At 36.8% G+C, this 17,321-nt stretch overlaps 1 protein-coding gene across 1 annotated transcript in view; it reads right to left on the reverse strand.

Annotated features, from left to right (window-relative positions):
- The window catches only part of ASCC3 (activating signal cointegrator 1 complex subunit 3), a 251,047-nt gene that overhangs the window by 156,860 nt on the left and 76,866 nt on the right, over positions 1 to 17,321 (reverse strand). Inside the window, exon 11 of the mRNA XM_054279359.1 lies at positions 530 to 694. Within this exon, the coding sequence (XP_054135334.1) occupies positions 530 to 694 (165 nt within the window). The remainder of the gene's footprint in view (positions 1 to 529; positions 695 to 17,321) is intronic.

Genomic DNA, 17,321 nt, shown 5'->3' on the forward strand with positions numbered 1-17,321 from the left:
ATCACTAAATCATAGAGAAAAACAAAAGGACCATTTATGCTAGACTAAAAATTATGTAGTATTTTTCTAGCAGTGCTGAAAGTTTTACCTTGATTTAAGACACTATTCTTAATTAAAACAAAAAAAGAAATTCTACTAGGAAAACTGCTAATTGAAAATAAGCATTCCTGGCAAGAAAATAATTTCAATTCTGATTGTGTTAAAACATTAGCCTGATTATTATTTGCTTAAAAATGTTTAATTTTCTTGTTACTTGTACAGTAGAATAAATTAGGCAAATAAATTATAAGGAACAGAACTATAATAAATTATGCATCTTAGGAATCTGACAGTTGTTATAACACAGAAAGAAAAGTAGAAGACAAAAAAATCCATTCTTCATACACAGCTTTAAAACAGAACAGCTGTAAAATAAATTGCAAACTGCCTAAGCATTTCTCTTTAATTGTCTAAGCATGTTACCTTTTACAGTGACATCTACCTACTCTTGACCAAAACAAAATTATTTTAAGGATTTTTTCACTCTTACCTGTCGTAAAGTACGTGCTACTATACTTTCAAGTACTGGTCCTCTGTCTTCATGCAGTAGATGAACTTCATCAAGAATCAAGAGTTTTACCAGCTGAGAGAGGGCTACATCACCAACACTTTTCCTTGTCACCACATCCCATTTCTCTGGAGTAGTCACCAGCATCTAGTAGAGCAGGGAAAAAAAAAAAAGAAATATTAAGCATATGCAAATTTATAAAAATATAGTAATTTAACATACAGCAGAGTAAATGCAATGTAGAACTTGAAGTTATCTGAAGTTTTACCCATTTTATATATGAGACAGTTGGCTGCACCTACATGTGTTGGATAGCGATTAGCAGAATTCAGTATGGAAAACTATATGGAAATATCAAATAATAACTTCAAGTTGTGCCCCATTTGTATACATTTTCCACATGAAAACACTGAAACGGCTATCCAGAAGGAACTACTTATATAATCATTCAATGGTTGTGTTTCACTAAAATAATCTGTGATAAAATATTTCTAACCCTCTTCACAGCACAGTAAACAACTAAGACCCTCCCCTCATACCTAAGCTTGACTTGATAGCTCCCAGTTGCCTATGAAATGCCTCCTCCCTAAGGCATACTTTCAAATTGTACCTTTTGCTAGCTTAATCCTTGCACTGATAAAACAGATTGAACAAGTTCCACCAGTCCTGGATATGGTAATTTCCAAACTTCATTGTTTCATGTAGATATGTCAGGCCATTTCTCCAGCCTGTCAATGTCCCTCTACATGAGAGCACAGTCCCCTGGTGCATCAGCCTCTCCTGCCTGCTCAGTCAACCCACACATCAGCAAGCTTCTTTATGAGGATCTTACAGAAAACACCATCAACAGCTTCGCCAAAATCTAGGTAGACAATATACACAGCTTTTCCCACATCTACCCGATCAGCCACTTTTTGATAAAAATTTATCAAGCAGGCCAAGCATGTCTTCCCCTTGCTGAAGGGGAAGCACGCTATTCATTACGGGATTTTCTTGTCTTTCATGTACCTGCAAACTGTTTTATGATTAGATGTTCCATCACTTTCCCACATGAGGCTGACCAGCCAGGCATTCCATGGGTCCTACTTCTTGCCCTTGCTGAAGACAGGAGTGACATTTGCCTTTCTCCAGTCTTTGGTCCCTTCTCCCAGTTACAATGGCTGATCAAAGATTATCAAGAGTGACACTGCAATGACAGGAGCTTCCTCAGCACTTGTGGATGCAAATCAATCAATCAGACTACGGACATATGTGACCCCTGTTCTCTTAAGACCTGATCTTCTTTCACCAAGGGTACACTTTACTTTCCCCCAGTTGCTGGAACTCAGGATTCCTGAAGGCTGGCCTTGCTGGTAAAGACTGTGCAAAGGAGGCATTCATCACCTCAGCCTCTTCTGTGTCCTGTGCCATTCACAGGCCCCCTGTCTCATTCAGCAACGGGCCCAGATTCTCCTTAGTCTTCCTCTTGTTGCCTATCTTGTTTTCTTTGATATTCCTGAGTAGATTCTGTCTGGACTTCAGCTTTCCTAACTTAAATCCTGGATGGCCAGGCAATGTCCCTGTATTCTTCCCAGACTGCATGTCCTTGCTCTACCTCTCTCTTTGCAGGCTTCGTTTTGTGTATAACCTGGAGCAACTTGTTCATTGCTGCAGGCAAAGCTCCTATTATTCATTTTTGCCCAAGTTCCTATTCACTGGGATGGGTCTTAAACTTGTAAGAATATTAACAGCTTTCTTGGTTTCTTGAGCTCTCTCTTCCCTCCAGGACCTTATCACATGGGACTTTTCCAAGCAGTTCTCTGAAGTGGCCAAACTCTGCTCTCCTGAAGCCCAGGGTTGTGAGCTTCCTTTCTGACCTGTTCCGGCTCCTCCTCAGGATGCTGAACTCCAACATCTCATTGTTGCTATGGTCAAGCCTGTCTTCAATTTTGACACCTCAAACAAGTTCCTCCTTCTTTATGAGGTGCAGCAAAAGCACCTCTCCTCCAAGTCCTATCTACACAGGGAGAAGTTCTCATCAGAGCACTCCAGGACCCTCCCAGATTGCTTGGGCTGATGTATCTTTCAAAATATTAAAAAAAAAAAATCTTTCTTACAAAACACATTTATGAATACTTTTTATTCTCTTGGTCTTCTCCACAAGATATATTCTGATAGTGTTTATTTATTCCCCTCAGAAAAATATTTTTCCCTGCACTGTCACACAATATTTTTCCAGTCCAATTATTTTACCATCAGAATATATCAGTCTTTACTAATTACCAAGAGCTACTCCTGAAGACACTTTGTGATATTACAGAAAAAAGATGTTCATTTCCTGCAACATTTAAAACTTTACACATGAAAGACTCACTGAGTCACTATTATCTCAGGGAGTGGTGGTATCCGGGGGGGTATTTTCATGGCTTGTTTAAATATTACTGGGTGCATTTTGTTAGCAAATAGAGATTTTTCAAATGCTTGTACAAAATAGTATGTGTAAAAATGTATGTCCATAATTTATGAACTGAAATGTAACACTACTACAGATGCAGCTGTTAGCACTTTAAAATGAGCCATATCAACCACAAAATATTAGCAGCTGTACTTCCACAGAACATTAATTAGCAAACAGTGAGGAAATATATTTAGCAATGCATATTAAGGCTTTAAGGTGTGAAATACTACAAATGCAAGCTACTTAGCTAATTTGCTAAATCTAAATTGACAACATTCAGATCACAGCTTTTTTTTTTTAAATGTCAGTCATGTTATCAGGACACATATTTAAAATTGTATCATTAATTCTTCTGTTTCTGAGTGAGGACTAAATATCCGTTATAACGGTGTTTTACTTTGATCTTATTTTAAAATAGCAATGTATGCAAAGCAATGACCTGAATTAAAAGCTATACCAAATGAGACAGTATATCAAGTAAGAAAAGAGATCTCCAGAAAATGTTTTGCTAGAGAATATTACATTTATTTTTCAGACAGAAATAACAGCTGGGGAAAAAAATTCTCAAAAAAACCCACCCAAACAGATAAGCTTTGTAGTTGCAAATTATAAATTTAATTCAAATATATAAAATGTTATTTAAAAATATCAGCTAAAATAAATTGCTATCAGCAAAGACTAACAAAGATTTTTTTTTCAATTAAAATAATAAGACAGCATTATGAGTCATCTCATTATTAGTTTTAAATGCAGTAGTGGCATTTCTTTTTATAATTAATTTTCAGAGACAATATATTTTATCCTTTAGAATCAAAACTCAGATTCCGGAAATGGATTCTGCTTTTTGTTTAGGGGCAAGAGAAGGACACAGAAAACAAATATTAAAAAACCTTTTTAATTTTTTTTTCTTTTACATGGACTTGAGTTCTCAGCACACTGAGAAGTGTGTTCATTTATATTGCTATTTCACCACTTCACCTCTTTCGGTATTGAAACAGCTAGAAAATAAAGTGTCACATTTGTTTAATGAACTGCAACTCATGCAAGATATTTCAATCTGGTTTTTGTATTAGGATATGGCTGAATAGAAATGGGTTAACTGTCAATATTTTTACTGTCATGTTAAGGTTCTCTACGCACAGACTTCTCTTTTCCCAATGTATTTATGATTATCGTTTGTTCTTCTACACTGACTTTTTCTGTTAGGGAAATAAGGGCTTTTTACAAGTCTTCAGTCTTAAGCGAGCATTGCCAATCAATTTCACTGTTACACCAAAGGAGTTACTTGTTTAAAAGAAATAATCCAAGTATTTAAACTCAAAATTAGGTCATTTAGCTTTGGGGTTATTTAACATAACTCTAGATGGTTTTACATAATTTTCAGGTAAGAACTCAAACAAAAAATTTTAATTATTTCACTTTGAAAAATTATGTCAAGAGAGACAACACTAACTGATAACTTCAACACCAATTTCAAAATTTCAAGAGACAGTGAAAATGCATTTTTCTACAATTGCATGATTTGTTAATTATTTTTGTCAGCTTCTCTTCAGTCCCCTGTGAAGCCAGATTTCATGGTAAAAGGAAGTTACATTTTCACCACAGCTTCAGAAGATCAACATGTTGAAAATGCTGGGATTTGTCATTGTTTGAGGGTTTTGTTAATCTGAAAAGGCCAATTGTCTTACTTAAATCAAATGATCTTCCCTTGACTTCTATGGGGCCACCATTTATTTCTAGCAGTTGGCACACCCTGGAGGTTTATGTTTTCAATAACTTACTCTCAATTATTTTAATTTCTTTGCTACTTTTAAGTTCTCCCAAATATATTTTGCCCATGAGTAGTATCTGTTTTCTGCTTGAATAATTAGGACATTCATTCTGAGCCTAGAAAAACTATTGTTAATTCCCTCGAATTTACACTCCCACAGGTCCAAACCACATATGTAAAGATTTCAGAACAAACTACATAAAAAACTTAGTTATAGCATGCCATACTACAAAATTGGCTGCTTTTAAGTTCTTCAAGACCATTTTAAGAATAGTTTTTAGCCATTTCAGCCTTCGTCTGTCACTCATCTGACCTGTCATCCCTTTCATATACACAACAATAACTCAAAACTCAGATCATCTACCTACCTCATCCCCAATTTTTTGATTACTCCAGTTGCCATAAAAAAATCAGAAAAGGCTTGGGTCACTCTTCCTATGTGCTAAATAATCCTCAAACCAGGTAAAAAGTACTGGTTGACTCAGATCTCAGCTTAAACAGCAATTAGGATGATGGGTAAAAGCCCCATGCCCTGTGCTTGAGGATGTTTAGTTAATTATGGGATTACACAGATTTCTGTAACATAAAAAGTAGAAAAGTACCTTGTAATGAGACTGGGTATTCTGAGTATCAGCACCATGACAAAAATAAGCCTGCATGCTGCCATGCTGAAAACAGAGCAGCAGCAGTACAGTGCCTTCACTGGGCACAAGATGGAAATATGGGTTCCTTTACTATATCAAAACAGTGAAAACATAGAATAAAATGGTACCTACACACACACACACACACACTTTCAAACATTTGACATATAAGTTTGAATTCATATTATTATTCATGCTGAGCATTAGAATCTATCATTCTTTCTAGAAAGAAACTGTAGAAGAACAAACTCATGAACAAATCCAGAGGCCTATGCATCAGAAAATATTGTGGATGCCAAATGACCACAATAATAAAGGTTGTATGTTATGGGAAGTTTCCAAAATGAAATTATCTTCCCAAAGCTGGATCAAGATCCAGAAACGTATCATAACCATATGCCATCTCACCTGCAGCACCATAAAGATATTTTCAAATTTAAGATACCTAAAGAAAAACACTATTTCCTCTTTGAAATCATCCAAATTCTGATAAATAAACAGCAAAAATTTAATTTATTTTATATTTCTCTGTGAAGTTCACAATATTGCTTCTCAAAACATGGATTAAATTTGCAAGAAATACAAGTTTCTACTGTAATTTCATCCTTTATTTGCTTTATCCTCTTAATAGCTGCCTCTTATTCATTTTGCATTACCATTTCTTTGTACCTTTCCCACTTTCTATTAAGTAACTCTCAATATACCAGTATCCTTAGGAAAGAAAAAAGGAAACTGAATCTTATTACACAAAAAACCACTCTGATGCCTGCGGCTACGTGAGCATCTGTTCTCTAAAGGCCTCCTCCTGTGCTCCTCCTGCTCAGTGACCAATGATGCTGGAGTTACTCACTTTGTTATTAGCACAAAGAAGTCTCATTAAAGACATGACAGCCAAAACTAGGGGGAGGCAGAGACAGAAACAGCTGAAATATAACCTGGAATTAACTGAAATATTTATTATGCACTGGAAAATGCTTGCCAGGTATTTCAGGAATTTGCCTTTTAACAACATGCAACAGTGATTAGATACAACTGGGAAGAATTTTATCACGTGCAGATTAGAAGGAATTCTCTTGCTAAAATTAAATGTGATGAAATCAAGCATAATTCAAAGTAGGGGAATTTCAAACAGAACTGTTTTCTGAAGTGTCTCAATGATGCTGGAGAAGAAACAATTTTAGGGGCCAATTCATTAGTATATACAGGTAAAGAAAAAACATAGCATAGGTATGAAATACAAGCCCTATGGATCTAACAGCTTTGGAAGGCATGGAGCCAGCCCCTTTCTATGCTCACCTGCAGTAAATTTGTCTCCAGCACAGTGATTCACCATGAATGGATAGCAATAAAGAATTCTGCTCTAGCCACTGCTGCTTTATTGTTACTATTCAAAGACACTTTCTCAAAGATCTACTTCTGTTGATTTCTATTAGTAGAACTTCCTCGTCTTTATTGTTTTCACCTTGCTACTGGTCTTCCCTACGCTCCTGCTCCTCTACACACATCTACAACTTCCCCTTACCTCATCCTAGGGGAAGCTTCGCTCAGTCACAGCCAGCACTCCTCATCTTCTGACAGCTTTTTGGCAAGGGGGCATGGGCAACCTACACAGTTTACTCAATTCATGCTGTAACTATTTATCTTGGTGGTTTGTTCTGGCAGGGAATTCAATGCCAGATCTTAACTTCTGCAAAAATGAAGACACGTAAAAAACTGCATACAACTACACCCAGAGCAGACACTCATTGGAATGCAGCATGTTCTGCAATTCTGTAGGCAGAGCTGCTATTCTGGGGCTTCATAAATTTGAAAATGTTTCCCTTCTAATAAGTGATACTTTGGAGTTTCTCACAATTTTTAATATTAGATAGCTGATATCACACCCCATGAGGGACTCATTACCAGTTTGGCACTCTTTGAGGTAAAACTCCATCAAAACATGTTACAAGAGCAGCAACCTGCAAGTCATTTTCATAATGTTGGTTTTATTCCTCTTTTATTGCACTCTTACTCTGTGATTTATTCAAGCATTTAAAAAACCTCATGTGAGCTGGAGCTCAGGCAGGGAGTTGAATAAACATACAGAAAGTAAAGCAGAGGGCAGCAATTCAAAACAAGAATCTGAGGTAGGAAGTAATAAATAATGAATGCAAGTATTTTGCTCTTCATAGATCAGAAACAACCATCTGATGATGTGTTTAACACAATTAAAACAGAATCATGTTTCTAGTAAAGCAGATTCCTTGCCATACAAAGATATGCAGATGAGCAGTATGCCCATTTAGTTAAAGAGGATGTTCTAACAAATCTGAATATGTATTTGTGGTCTAAAGTAATGTCAATACAAGACCATATATACACAAATGAATATTTATATATGTATATGCATCTTAGAAACATTTAATAATAGGGCTACACTTACAAGAAGTATTAACATGAAAGACTTGAGTTCAGCATGCTAGGAAGACTTACAAAAGAGGTGCATTATATTGACGCATATTAGAAGCAATTAGTAAGTCACCAAAGCTAACAGCAATTGTCAATCAACAACAGAAATCAACAAGGGATTGTAACTGCTGTCACTCAGAACTCAAAATATCCAATGAGTTTTTAACTGAAGCAACATAACTCTGTTCAGCATGTTTTATTTCATAATGAGTCCTAGGAAGGCATAATGCTTTCGTTCCTTTACAGAACCCAGCTATTCCACCTAATGAAAAGGCAAGTGATTGTCAATGCACCAGCACATTGACTTAGCAGAGCAAGATACTTATGACACATTCTGTTGAATTGATTTTTTTCAATATTAGTTTATTTGTTGCATACTCAGTTTCACAATTATGACTAACAGATTTAAGTTTGTATGTGAAGATTTAAAATTTTATGCTTTCAGCACAATCCTGGATGTCCCAGAGATTACAAAATTAATTTACAAGCTCCAGTACTTTTAGACCTCAATACAACAGACCCTGACACAGTAAAAATAAACTAGATAAAACAGAACGACTAGTAATTTCCTTTTGTTGTTGATGTGGAAGCCCTTACCTTAAGTTTTTTATAGTCTTAGTAAAAGAATATGGAGTCGTTTACATGCGGAGTAGTTACATTAGTCTGAGATTAAACTACAGAAAACAATGTATATTAGAATCACAATAGTTGTAGTGAGTAATAGAATATGAGCACCTGTTCTCTCTATTCTTTTTTCCCCAGATAAAACAGTCTATTTAAAGTCAGTACAAACCTTATTTTAAAAACCATAGCGAGGAAGAACAGTTTGCATGATTTTGTGAAATTCATCTCTTATATTCTAAGATATATAATTAGCTACTCAGACTTCAAGTTTAAATAATGATCTAAATATTTTAAAGGAGTTTGATCCAAAGCATTACCCTCTTTTCCTGTTTGCTGTTAATCAGTTCAGCAATTATAGTTTTACTAACCTCTGATATGCTACTGTCAGGTCTGATTGATGCCAAAAGCTCCCTTAATCGAATCTGACAACTCTGAGCAAGTGCCTGTCTCTTGAGACACTGCATCCAGCCTGCTTGTTTTCAAATCTGCACAGTGTTATTTTGCATTTCCTTCTCCCCTTGCCCCTTTTTCATATCTAACAGGGATACAACAGAATAACAACAAAACATGACTGTAGAATACATTGGCGCATGTTTTTATATATCATTATAGCAATACTTGGGATAAAATTGTTAGTTTAAGAATTTACAAGGAAAAAGTAAGAACAAGGAGATTTCTTGGAAATTGAAGTTTCTGAGAAACCCAGTATTGTTGCTTGCTTGGTGGTTTTGTCTGATAATTGTGGGTTTTTAAAGTTTTTTCTTTTCCTTTTTCTTTTTTTTCATAGCTGCAAGGAAAAGGGTTTCAAAGCCATTATTCCTCTGTTCTGCAAGGAAAGTTTAGGCTCTGGTTGCACAGCTTCAGGAGACAAAGATAAAAGACTAGCTCAGCTCCCAGTTTTTTCAATTTATTTATACTGGTATGCTTTTAAGATTCATCACAGGGGTCCTTAATATCTCATTAACTGTAAATATTAAAAGGTTCAGAATAACTTTTGTTGACATAATGATAATTTATTTATTTATTTATTTATTTATATTTTAAGACTACCAAGACTTCCCCCCCTGTTCCGCTCCTGTCAAGCCTTACCCCAAGATGTGGATTAACCCAACTTTATGTGAAAAAGGACCAAAAGGCAACATTGACATTTTGTTCCAAATATCCTTTTTCACACACCTTTACTCAACAGTTTTATTTTCTATCACAGATTTGTATACAACAGGGAGCAAGGTCATGTTTTTGTCACCAATCAGGTTTTTTCAAGAATCAATGCAAACTGATCACTGCAATCACTGATATGGAAGCCTACTAAGTGTAAGACGAAGAAAAAAAGGCCTTGGTTCAGCTGAGATGCTGATATTAAACAGAACTGCATTAGAAGTCAATTTTGTGACACTAGTTTACAAAATGACAACTCAAACACCAATTCATTTGCTTGCGTGCAAATGTGATTTCACAAAATTTTCCTTTCGAGTTTACACTCCAGAGAAAATTATGTCTTCTAATTTAATGATGACCAATGTTGAAGGTTATTGTAACAGACAGCAAGATTGTCAGATTTATATTCTTTGGTTACATTAACTAAGAACTAGAATCCCCTTTGGATTTCAGCAGCATTCTTCAAGCACCAAGAGGAAATATAAACAGTTTGCTGTTGTAAGGAAAGGATCAAATCCCACAGAGTTCCACAGGAGTCTATGCACTTCAAAATCACTGCATATTTTCATGAGTAATCCTAGTAACAGACTACAGATTATATTCACTAAACATTACATTGATATTATGCTGGACAGTGCTACAAACACATTGCATGATGGTATATGAATTTTAAAATGTCTTAATAAGTTAAAGAACAGATGCATTAATGCATGAGTCAGTAAAATAATTTCAAGATTCTACACAGAGGATAGGATTTATCTTGCCTATCTTACCTGCTAACTTACAAAATCACCCTCAAATTAGATGTCTAGGCTCCCTCTAGCTGGTTCATTTCATCCATCCAAGTATGAACCAGCCTTAGAAGTCTTTCCTCTACTGTGCTCTCCCTACGAGTCTGTGCAACCAGTTTAGGCCAGTTGCCTAACTCTTACACGGCTAAAGCCAAAGCAGATGAATCTGATCCTTAGGAATAATTATCCAACAAATGCAGGATGTAAAACAACTGGCAAGGCAGTAGCTGGACAGCATAAAGAGAAAGAGCAGATCAGTCTGCCCATAAACCAAAAATGCTCTGCTAATGCAAAAATTGAAACCTTGGAGCAGAAATGCTGCTATTTGGATGTGCTAAATAAAGCTTCCACTCTGCTCAGCAGCAGTATGATCTTGGGGCAATACATTATGTTCTGGGCAACTTATTTCAAGAAGTGCAAACCAACTGAGAGTCCAGAAGTGAAAAATGAGAATGACTAAACATAAATGAAGCATGACCTTTACAAAAAGTTTAAATAAACTGATGCGTAGGCTAAATAAACGTGTCTGAACAGAGATAACTACAACTGCAAGAGATTTCCTAAAGCAAATAGTGGTGACTGGGGAAGACACACATTCAGGTAAAGAGAGTGGTAATAAAATTTGATTAGGATTTAGGTTGAAAATAGGTTTCCATCTAAAAAAAACCAAACCTTTTTTAAAAATGAAGAGGGGTAAGCCCTGAAGGAGATTTAACGGGAAGTTTAAGAAAGCTCCATGATCAAGGTGTTGCAAAATTATATTTGAGCAATATTTATCAACAGTGAAATATATATATATATTACATTTGTGTTCTCAGAAGGACAAATTAGATTAATCCTCAAACTACTTTATAGTACAGTTTTAAGATCAGTTTACAAGGTAAACAAAAACTTAAATTAAAAAACTCATTTCAAATTTCAATTATAGGTAACTTAGGTAACTATGTATAACATATAACCTAGAAAATATATTCTGCTCTATATTAGTAATTTAATATGCTACTAATACATTTCCTGCTAGTACTGCATGCTACAATATAAACCAATAGGAACTTCATGAAAACAACATATTTTTTGTTATAATAAGAATTCTTTATACTACTATTACATATATTCTACTTTTATTCTAAATTACACGACATTTTATTATAGTTATTGCATGTAAACTGATTCTTCAGTGTCGGAGGTGCTTAAAATTTTTCTTTGCTGTAGTATAGAAAAAGCTGTGTTCTAAATGCCATCAAATTTAGCATTATTATCTGCAATTATTTGCAAGCATTAATTTGAAATATAATCTCTGGGGTTTGTTCCACAAATAAATCACAATAAATGCTTGACAATCAAGATAAATAAATTGTAATAAATACTAGACAAATTAAAGATATTCTGTTATGTGCAAAATGACAACTTAGGGGACATAAACTCTCCATTGCCCTGACACTCTTTTGTAATTTACTTGTATTTTCTACTGACCAGAAGCAGTTAAATTTGAAAAAGATCCAAAAGAGGCAAACATTCCCTGAGCAACCTGTCCTCAACTCTGCTCAAATAAGCTATCTTTTTGCGGAGGAATATTCACTCAGCAGGCACAGCTGTTATTCTGCAATTTTTACATCTAAATCAAAGATAATTGGACTTCTGAGTACATTTAAATTGTACTCTGGGAAAAGGGTCTAACTTAATGCATCATTTGCATTAACTATAAAAGACTGCGTTTTCACCCTGTAAAATTTACTGTGCTTAAAAAAGTATTTGGAAGTGCAAAACAGTTACTAAGTAATTTTAAAGACGTGTAGACACCTTTTCCACAGAATCTTTTCAGCTATAAAAGGCCATTAAACCAAACAGAAGTAAATCATTCTTCTAAATTCTTCACAGATAAAATATTAATGGTAATAGAGACTCCTGAAAATTACTTTCCTCCAACTTTTACTGAAGATATTCAGTGACAAAAAAGCCTGAGACAAAACCTATAATATTTTATTTAGTGTTTTTAATAAGTTCATTAGTTAATCATATGCAGATGAGCAGTTAGTTCATACCACAAAGTACTTCAATTTCAGTTCTCTGGTATTAGTTTAAGAACTTAAATTGAGGCATTCTTTGTTTTTACTTATTGAGATTCATTGTACTTCATAATTTAACATTCAGACAATGTATTTTAAGGAATTTTAGTCTAAATGTTACATAGAAAAATATGAAAAGAAAAATGCTTATTAGCATTTCATCACTAGGAAAGAAAATCTGAACTTTTTCTGACAAAATGTCATCTTCAATGATTACACAGGTACATTTTAACAGGCAAAATAGTGTCTAAAATGTTCCTTGCTCATCTTTTACTGATACATGCAGTAAATATCAGATAGGCAATTCCATCAAAATAGACTAGTTTTGGTTTTCATAGAATTACAGCAAGGACAAAGTTGGAAGTCACCTCTGGAGATCCACCAACACAACCCACTGCTCAGATCAGGGTCACCTAGAGGAGTCTGCTGAACACTGCACACAGACATGGATCCAGTACCTCTCAGGTGATAATCAAAGTCTTTGAAGACTCCACAGCTTGTCTAGAAAAACTTTCAGTGTCTGACCACCCTCACCGGAAAAAACCCAAAGTCTCACATTTACAGAGAATTGCCTGTATTGCAGTGTGTGCCCACTGCCTCTTTTGCACCCACTGGAAACTGCTGAGGTCTGGCTCAGTATTCTTTATGCATAAATACACAATGTACTCAGATCACATCTATCTGAGCTTTTCCATATTCAGACTGAATGACTCCAACTTGCTTTCCCATTCCTCATGTGACTGATGTCCTATCCCTCAATAACCTCCATGCCTTTTTGCCAGCTTGCCCTAGAATGTCCCTGTTCCTCCCATAAAGGGGAGCCCAGAACTGGACCCAGCACCACAGATGTGTGTCACCAGGGCTGAGCAGAGAGGAACAGCCACCTCCCTTGAGCTGCTGGCAACACCCTTCCGAAATGCAGCCCAGAATGAAGGGGATGTTGCTTGCTCATATCAATTTTGTTTTCCACCAGAATATGTGTTATCATTCCTGGGAAGTTGCTTTCCATCTGACCAGCCCCCAGCCTGGATGGGTTCATAAAATTACTCCCTCACTCCTGCACAGGACATGGCATGAACACTGGAACTCCATGAGATCTCTGTTGGCCCATTTCTCCAGCCTGCCAAAGTTACTCTAAATTACTGTGCAATCATCTGATCTGTCAACCACTCCTTCCAGCTTTGTACCATCTGCAAAACTGCTTTGTTTCCACACAGAGGATCAACCTGACTTTTCAAAGGTAATCAAAAATGACCTCATGGTAATTTTGACTAGGTCTGTCAGGACTTGTGGGAAAATATAATCAGATTGCATTAACTTGTATCATACTCAGTTTGTCTGCACATTCCCTAACCTGAATTTATTCCAAGTGTTGCATTTTCCTTCTTTAGATTTTCCCATTTGTCTCTGGGGCTTGGGATTGCTGAAAACCAGGCCTAACACAAAGGAGAAAGCAAAGAAAGCATTAGGCACCTCAGCCATTTACATGCCTTTTGTCATCAGGCACTCTGCTCCATTTAGCAGAGGTTTTCTCCAATTTTTCTTTTGCTGTATAGAAGCCTTTCTTGCCGTCCTTCACATGTGCTCCTGTGCTTTTTCTTACCTAATCCTGTCCCTTCATGCTCAACATGCACAACTACAATCCTTCCAGGTCAGCTGCTCCTGCATCCACCTCTTGCATGCTTCCTTTTTTATATTTGGTTTACATCCTGTAGGTCTCCTGACAATCTTGTCTAACTTGCTGATCATCAGGATGAGCCACTCCTGAGTTTGGAGGCATTGAGCAGGAATACAATGTACAAAGGATTGCTAGAGAGTTTTAAAGTCTGAAAGACTTTGAGTTTCCATCTAGATTAAAAAAATACTGAAGTAGCTTATTGAATTCATTCACTTGCAAGGCCATTTACAATGGAGTGCAGAAAATACTGCTGTAATGTGCTACATTACATATAATATCCTCACACACAATGCAGTTTCTGAAGGACATTAAGCGAAGACTCCAACTCAAGAATCATGCTGCATGACACAAAGGTATTGAGCTAACTGAACATATTATAGCTATAAAACTGGATCTATAATTTTTGTATATCAGCACACAACTGAATTAAAAGTCTTTGAAACTTTCTACTACACTATGAATTCTTCCCTCCCTCCCCCACCCCAAAACAAGGTTGCCCAATCAGTGTTACACTTATCTGTTTTGAGAGATGTAGCAGCAAATACAACTTGGCAAGTATAAGATGGGCTGTCCAAAACATAGTAAAGAAAGACAAAGTAAATGGAAGGAGCAGTAAGGAGACCTTGGGCTTAGCATTGCGCCTTTGACATGAAGAAGTAACATTTGGTTTTCACTGTCACTGTCTTAAGTGTTTTCTTAAATGACAAAAAGCCACAGTAAAACCAGCACACATCAAAACTGGTGCCTATGAAGGCACAGGAAACAGTCTCAAATCTGTTACTGAATCTTATGTAAGGTAACCACCGAACACTAGGGTCTCTAGAAGCAACAGCTGACATGAGAATCTACACAAAAGCATTCAAATCTCTTTAAACTCAGACCATAAGACTGTGATATACATACATACATGTATATATACATACATACATATATATATACACATACATATATATGTATAGACAGATACATATATACATATATGGAAATAAATAAATATATAAATATATATTTATATAAATATATATATCTATAAGGAAATAAATAATTTAATAGGAATAGAAAGCATAGAAAGCTCAAAGGCAGCCTCCCATTAGGAGCTTTATTCATTCTGATGCAGAAGTGGGAGCAACTTACCAGCTCCAACCAGTCTTTCTTCTTCTCACAGTCACACATCCTCATTACACAGCAGCCTCTCTGATGATGAAAATATGCTTAATCTAGCTTAAAACATTACAAATACTTTGCAACTCATGTGATTCAGTGTCACTGGATGGTCACATCACTACAGCAATACACCTAAAAATCCATCAAGTCAGGACAGAATTTGATTCAACTAGTCCCAGTCATGCAAAAGTAAAGAAGGGTCCTTTAAAAAGTAATAATTTAATTACAAACCTGACAACAGAGAAAGGAAGATGCTGAACCCCTAAAAAAAGGCTGAAGAACAAGAGTCCTCTCTCTTAACATACATTAATTTTGTATGGTCTATTTTCAGAAAAACTTCAGCATTGTTAATATCTGTTGTACTGAAGAAACAGATGCAATAATCTAAGAGCAATCTTTTGCAGATTTAAATAATGTTTACTAATTTGATATTTTCAATGCCATATGTTATGGTTTAGGCCTGGCAAAGCCAGAGCCCCCATAAATATACCTTTTACCTGATATCTGCTGTGAGATGTGGCCAGGAAATAAGCAAAGCAGGCTCCAACTTAAACATAAAGAGAAGTTTATTAACTAAACTACACACACAATTACTAAACTACACACACAATTACTAAACTACACACACACTGGAAAAAAAAAACACAAGGAGAATGAAAACTACACAGAAACACTTCCTTATCCTCCTCCCACCAAATTCCCAAACACATTTACATTTCCCAAAAATTATCCACACTCGGTCTGGCACCACCCTTTGGAAAAAAAATCAAATCTTCAGCTCATAAGGGATAGACGGAGTCCTTCCTTGTGCCACGGACTTCTTGTCACAATCAGCAATCCGCCCGGTATCTTGCTATCTCGTGACATCTCCTTTCCATGCCAAGGTGCTCTCACCACCTGGCATGGGATGGGGCAGGGGCCTGCCTTCAGGGCCTTTTAAGAATGCCTCGTCTCGTTCCAAGCAGAGCACAGTCACAATCCTGGGACCTTTGTCCCCCCCATGTCTTCTATACCCCCTGGGGCCGAGGGGTCTCAAAACCAAACTCTCTTGATGCCGAGCCTCCGCTTCCCCCTGCAATACAGCCTCTGCCTCACCAGGAAACAGTCCATGGAAATACAACAAAAAAGAGTCCAGCAAAAACTGCCACTCCATCTTCCTCCATTCCTTCAACATCTCTCTTCTCCCTTTGCCAGATCCCCCTTACTGGCCTGGTTTCTTCCTGCATCTTCCACTCCTATCCCTTTCCCGGGAAAGGCAATGTTCCGGGTAAGTTCTCACTATCAACAAAAGTTAAAAGCTCATCCAGACGGCAGGGCTACTAGCTGCCCCTCCCCCCCACTTCTCCTCCCAGCCGTGCTGCCGGCACATGATATCGAGTTTCAAGGTAACAGTTCCAATTCCAGCACGGCTGCATTCTCTCCGTATCCAAAAAAAAGGGGGGGGGGGGGGGGGGGGATGATAAACAGGTCGCTTGATGCTCCCTCCACCCTTCCACCACATCCGGGCCTACCGTAGATGGGCCACATGGCTTTCCCCTCCCCCAGCCCAGCCAGCAACTGGGCCGGGGGAGGGAGGCCCAGCTCCTTCACGCCGGAAACCCCAAGAGGGCTCCGAAGGACAAGAGCCCTGCTTTTAACCCCTTGGGTTCGTAGTCTCAAGAGGCGGATCCAAATGTCCCACTGGTCAAACTAGGTGCCCATCTTAAATTCCAATTACCCATTGGTAACCACAGCAAAACAACATATCCCAGATGTCCCATTTCCGGTCAAACCACGACACCATATCTTTAACATTTTATTTCATATTCACTTCAGCAACATTCTGCCACAATGAATGGAGATAAATCATTGACAAACAATGAATTTTGACCTCTGTAAAAACAGACACTAAATGTACTTTAATGTCATAAATTTCATGTATTTTCAGCGTAATTTGACTTTAAATAGCAAATAGGCAGAATATTACTAATAATCATTTCTATACACATTAAAA

Source organism: Melozone crissalis, unplaced genomic scaffold (genome assembly GCF_028551555.1).
Source record: "Melozone crissalis strain CALT ecotype California unplaced genomic scaffold, PUWL_Pcris_2 ptg000027l_1, whole genome shotgun sequence".
NCBI lineage: Eukaryota > Metazoa > Chordata > Aves > Passeriformes > Passerellidae > Melozone > Melozone crissalis.